This window comes from Salarias fasciatus, chromosome 10 (genome assembly GCF_902148845.1).
Source record: "Salarias fasciatus chromosome 10, fSalaFa1.1, whole genome shotgun sequence".
Classification (NCBI taxonomy): domain Eukaryota; kingdom Metazoa; phylum Chordata; class Actinopteri; order Blenniiformes; family Blenniidae; genus Salarias; species Salarias fasciatus.
Window position 1 is genome coordinate 12983145 of NC_043754.1, and position 6249 is coordinate 12989393.

The 6249-nt window shown below is 45.2% G+C and overlaps 1 protein-coding gene across 1 annotated transcript; it reads right to left on the minus strand.

Moving 5' to 3' along the window:
* Positions 1-1597, minus strand: pou4f3 (POU class 4 homeobox 3). The gene is made up of 2 exons (XM_030101153.1): positions 1455-1597; positions 1-1071 (listed from the first exon to the last, which is right to left on the minus strand). The coding sequence occupies exons 1-2, from the start codon at positions 1575-1577 to the stop codon at positions 136-138; spliced, it is 1059 nt and encodes a 352-aa protein (XP_029957013.1). The 5' UTR covers positions 1578-1597; the 3' UTR covers positions 1-135.
* Between the last annotated feature and the right edge of the window lie 4652 nt (positions 1598-6249).

Genomic DNA, 6249 nt, shown 5'->3' on the forward strand with positions numbered 1-6249 from the left:
TGAAGTCTTTTTGGAAATAATCCGGGATGAGAGGTGAGGAGCTGTTGATAAATCCCTGTTAGTTAGGCTACTTAGGCTATTATTAATCACTCGATCAAAAATGTAGTAGGCTATTTTATTCATGACGGGTGAAACTCAGTGCGCCGCGGAGTATTTCATTCGTTTCTGTTTTTGCCGCTGGTTGCAGAACCAGACTCGAACCACGTTCTTTTTCAGGTCCAGTTTCTCGGCGATCGCCGCGATTTTTTCCGAGGAGGGCCGCGGCTGGATGGCAAAGTACGCCTCCAGAGAGCGCTTCTCCGGCGCGGCGATGGACGTGCGCTTTCTTTTCCTCTCGCTCCCGTTGAAAAGGTCCGGCTTGCTGCTCTTCTCCCGGTACGCAGCCTCGGCTTCCTCCAGCCAGGCCTGCAGGACCGGCTTGAGGGCGATCATGTTGTTGTGGGACAAGGTGAGGGACTCGAACCTGCAGATGGTGCTCTGGCTCAACGAGCCCACCCCCGGGATCTTGAGGTTGGCCAGCGCGGACCCGACGTCCGCCTGGGTGACTCCCAGCTTGATCCTCCTCTGCTTGAAGCGCTCGGCGAAGGCTTCCAGCTCGCGCGGGTCCGACTCCACGTCGTTGACGCACGCCATGCCGCCGTGCACGGACAGGGAGTGAGGGTGGGCCATGGTGGCCATCGCCTGGTGCAGCTGCCCCATGGTCTGCAGGTGGTGGTGGGGGTGCTGGTGGTGATGCGCCGCCGCGGTCATCCCCGGGGGCTCCGGACCCCCCATTCCGGTCACGGCCAGGCTGGTGGAGAGGTGGTCCAGGAGGTCCCCGGCCTCCAGGGTCTGTCCGAGGTGGTGGTGATGGTGGTGGGAGGCGATGGTGGAGGGGACGTGGGAGATGGGCACGGTGGTGGAGGAAGAAGAGGAGGCTGAGGTGCAGGGGACACTGCTCATGGTATGGTAAGTCACGTCTGGTTTGAACGGGTGACTTTTGCCGTGAGAGACAATGCTGTCAGCAGCCGCCAGAGCCTCTGCCCGTGCCAACAGGCTCTCATCAAAGCCTCCGAATATATTGCCCTGCAGCTGCAAGCAAGAGTGCGCATACTGGAGTCAGTGGGGAATTCTGTCAGGCTGCTCTCAGGATCTAAAAAACATTTTCCAAAGGCAAGCAGCGCCGAGGAGAGGAGAGAACCCTCCTCAAAGCGCAGGTCATAAAAATTAATATGAAAGCAAGAGCATTGCTTGAACAGACATGTGGATGAGAGGAGGGGGGGTGGGGGAGAGGGGTTGGACACAGACAGTTGGTGGGGGAGATAGAAAGAGAGGAGGGGGGTGGTGGGGGGGGGGGGGGTGGAGGAGAAATAGCAGATAGAACAAAGTCCTGTCAAATCAACTTTACAGACATTTCCAACGTGAGATTTTCTACCGCGCGCTCCACCAGCCATCCTCCCCCGACCTGGACGTACCTGCGGGGCGGGCAGACACACTCTGCGCATGCCCTCCGAGCCTGAGTGCAGGCCGGGATACTTGGGCTCGTGCAGAGCCGGGTGCATGGAGAAGCCCTGCTTGCCGTTCATGGTCATCATCATCCTCCCCGCGAGCACCTCGCGCGCAGTGTGGCCCCTGACATGAACGCCGGGGAGCGGACGGCTGCGCAGAGCTCCTGCGCTCTCCTTCAGCAGATACACTGAGCGCCTCCCGGCATGCCCCCCCACCTGCACCCTGCTCTCTCCTCCTCCTCCTCCTCCTCCCTCCCTCACTCCCTCCCTTTCTGCTCTTCTGCTCAGTTTACAGGTTGCAGAATATGGGCCGCGTGTGCGCAAGCGTCGCAAATAACGAGAAACCGGCTGATATTCAAAATGACACGCTTTGTGTTGTGCAAAAGTCTTTGATCATTCCAAGATAATTTTAATTATTTTTTCTTGGAAAAAGAAGGTTGATTGCATTTTAAGAGGCCGCAGAATTCAGTGCGTCCATCACGTGCGTAAAATGTTTCAGCACCATGGAGAGCGCAGCAGCACTCAGTGGATGCTTCATCAATTCCTGAGGGAAATTCTGTTTAAATATGATGTCATAATCTAACCCTGCAAAGCAGGTGTCAAACATAGGGCCCGGGGGTCAAAACCGGCCTGTCAGAGGGTTGAATGTGGACTACAAGAGAATACCAGCTGGGAACTTCCAATGAAAGTAACTACCTAGATGTTAACAATGTTCTCATTGTTCTTTGTAAATTTCAGTTTTTTTTAAATTAAATGTAAAGTTGTTTTTCCTGTTTTAAAATATTGTATGTCTATTGTACAAAAATATATCAAATAAAACAAAAATGTGTTTTTAAAAGGTTGTTATGCACACTGACAGTGGTGGAAACTGGCTTTTTCATGTTTTTGTTCACAGCCTCTTTATTTCACAGTGCGGCAGATTTGAAAAGTTTTCTCATTCAAGTATACATTAATTTGTCAACAGAAGACACAAGGATGTGTTTATGCAGTGGAAAAGCTAAAAAATAAACCATTGCTCTAACATTTTACCAGTTGAATACTTCTTTGTGTACATTAATTGTAACATTTTGAGCAGAGCTTTTCCTTGAGAGTGAAATTAATTTTCAACAAATGACTGTTTTAAACCAGAGACGTACAAAGGCCAAATGCAGTAATCCATCTTTAATCTGCACACAGAATCTGACCCACACATGAAAACTATATTTCCAAAGTCATCTTCTCCACAAAATCTGATCACTGAAAAACATAACCAAAAATGACAAAAAATTAAGAAACAGTGTCATTGAGACTTCACTCATCAGTGACATCAGTTTATTTTTCTGCTTGTGGTGGTTGACCTTGAGGTCCCGGTCCCAGGCCCCTGGTCCCCGGCCCTCAGCCCCCGTCTCCTCCCACGAACAGGCTCCTCCTCAGGGCTGCCTTCCAGGCTTCTCGTGTGGCCGCCTGGTTGGAGCTCATGCAGCCGGGTTAGGACGGGCCGAAAGAGGACCCAGGCGGGAAGAGGCGGGCTGATGACACAGAGGGTCCATCCGATCCTCCTGGCCGCCTCTCTGGTTTCTCAGACCCTGAATAATTCAGCGGCCCGGTGGCAGGCATCCATTACCACGCTGGCATGTTCTTATTCATTACACAGATTAAAACAGCCAAGATCTTTTCCCACCATACAAACCTGTTGCAGCCAAACTTTCATGCATCACATTGAAAATATTTTATGCCTAATTATCAAATATATTCGTTCAGCTCTTTGTGAAAATTACGTGATTAAATGTACATCAGAGTAAAGAATCTGACAAATATCAGTTCATTAAGATATGTGAAGAAATTTCTCACTTTTTCTCAAGACAGTAACCTGCTGAAATCTCAGCTTTCACATAAAGTGGGATTAGAAAGATTAATGATGATCTACAGGAAGATCTAAGATTTTGTTTTTTTTTCTGCAGTTCATATCAACCTTGGCAGCATAACTGATAAAAACATGTTTCAAAGTTTCATCTGCACAGATTTAGACTCCATGATGAGAATTTTCCTCTATAATTCCACATAAATTGTCACATTATCTATACATATAGCTGATGTTCAACACTCCTTGAAATTGCATCGAAACAGTTTTCACATCTTTATCTCTACCTTCACATTTAGCGTTGTATACTTTTTCATATTTATATATATATTTTTTTGTTTTTAAACACGTCTTCAATTTGTCTTTTGGCCTATTTTCTGGTTGATATTATTTCAGCTGAATCCATTGGTGTGAGTTAAAGGGTGAATGTGATGAACACTACAGCACTCCAGTGGTGGAAAAGTGCTTTTAAAAGAAACAAGTGAATGCATCCTCATCCTAAAAAAATGTATAGACTCATTTTTAAAGTATATAATGTTCAAAAATGAACTGTAGAATAATAGAGCAAGCAGGAAAAATCTGAGACGACGCCGATCAAGACTGAAAAAGGATCTCCCTGAGATCTACCACCAGGTTTCACTCCTTAGAGATAAGGCCGATAGTGTGTATCGTTCAAGCTCTGTCAAAATTCAGTGTAACCAAAACTTTATTTTAGAAATTCATAGAATGCCCAGTTTTTAAGCGCAGAATACTACAGCTCTGCAGTTCATGTTTGTTAAACCAGTGAGGTTTCTGCTTTATTCTCATTTCGTTGAAAAAAGAAAGTTATTCACAATGTAGTTTCATATTTTGCATTTATCCAGTAAGATTGGAAACATGTCATATTTTCTAGGCTTATATAAAAGGCAGTATTGAAAAATCACGACTTAGGTTAGTTTTGCATGACTGATTGTTGAGGGAATATTTTGAGACAAAACACAGAGCAAATTCTGAGGATCTGAATGTGTGTTTGCCTATATTTAACCGCATTTTCTTTACATACAGATCAGACATACTTTGAATATTATCAGTTGAGTACTGAAGCATTTAAGTGTCTAAAGGAGAAAAGTCAAACTGTTTAATTCAGAGACCAAACAGTCCAAATTCATCTTCAGGCGGCCAAACCAGTAAAATGGAGCCAAAATTACCTTTAAGTGTAAATGTACTGCAACACCAACAGAGACAAGAAAAGAGACCAGACAAGAATATAGGGTAATATTTTCAGGAATGCTTTTGCTTGCATTTTTTCCCCCATTGCCAATGTTAACCTTTTTTTCCTTCAATTCTTTTTTTTTTTTTTAACTCCAAACTTTTCCCCACTACCAAAATCCAATGCATTCTTTTTTTTCCTTCCTTTTCTTTTGTGTCGTTTGTTACAAGCACCCCATTCCTCCATCTTTATTGGCAAAAGCAAACATGCTAGTAAATTAGAAATCCATTTTTACAAACAAAATACATGAAGAAAATACATCCACATCCTGCAAATATAAACAGTAACAAATCCAAAACTATTATCCAATAAACATTTTACATTTTTTACACTATTATGTGATAGAAGCATACAGGAGAAATTACAAAAAAGTGAGAGAGACCCCCGCCAAGACGCTCGCCTGCTCGGGCTGTTCAACCCGTCAGTGACCCCATTCGAAGAAAATAAAAAAGATTAGAAGCTCATCATGGAGTAAAAAGTGCCTCCGGGGAAATGTGTCCGCCTCCTTTCCACTGACGTGGCGACTGGGAGGATGAAACGTCAGCTCAGAGCGGAGACGACGAGGCCACTGGCAGCGAGATATGCAACCCAGACAGACCGACACGGTGGAGGCGGGAGGCCACAGGTCCTCTAACACGCTGTGCGTACGAGAAACGACGCCCGGCCGTTTCTCTAGAGACCGAAATCACACGACCTGATGCTTCAACCTCAACAACGGTGTCCGTGAAGCGGATATGACCGACTCGACCGCGATGAGAATCCGCTGAACAAACGCTTCCTTTGGTTGCAGGTTAAACAGTTATTTAATGACCGGGAGCAACAGAATGGGTAAGAGGACGTATTTCCATGTGTATCTGAATGGATCGAACTCCTCCCACCCGTACGGCGGCCGCGAGGAAGGCCAAGGAGAGGGTTCTGTCGGCGGTCTCAAGTTTTTCAGATTCGGGTCGTGTAAATGCAAAAGAAACCTTGTGAGGGTGCATGGCTCTCTCAGTGTCGTCCACATATGTCAACATTTCAGGAAAACAAAACGTGCTACTTAGGGTGTCGGATTCGGTGAAATCACGAGGTGGACTAACACAAAGCTAAATTTTTGAAAATAAGACTATAATCACTCCTGTTTGAACTTTTCTACCCGATACAACCAGGAAAACAAAAAAAACAAAAAAAACCAAAAAACAGTATTTCCTCTTTCAAGCATTTACAAAATTTACAAAAGTAAATCACAAATCCTGTAAAAACTCAGCAATCCGCTGATTGTGTAAGGCAAAGAAATTATACATATATAGATATATATATATATATATATTAAAACAACTGTTCAGTATTACATTCAAACACCTGTCTATGGATCTCACATTTCTGAAATGGGTGATCTGATCTTCGTCCCGTCGGGCGGCAGAGTAGAACAAGTGAAAATGTCAAACCCCGTCGGGGGGGTGTGTATTTACAGGGTGGCACTCCACGTTACGTAAGCCAGAAAACAAAAAAACAAACGGGGGAGGGGAGGGAGGGGATTCAAATATCAATTACATGACCGTATCTGACATGTATGGACACAACAATTTGTAAACATTGGGTTTCTCTATTGCACTGTTATCCTTCTGTACCTGCGTTGGCGACAATATGGTGACGGTACAGTGAGAGAAAGGGTGTGTCGTCGTTTTAAGAAC

Excerpts from the sequence above, each read along its gene's own strand:
- pou4f3 (XM_030101153.1), bottom strand. The coding sequence starts at position 1,577 with ATGATGATGACCATGAACGGCAAGCAGGGCTTCTCCATGCACCCGGCT. Across the intron at positions 1,072-1,454 it reads TGTGTCTGCCCGCCCCGCAG|CTGCAGGGCAATATATTCGG; the intron begins GTACGTCCAGGT and ends TCTTGCTTGCAG.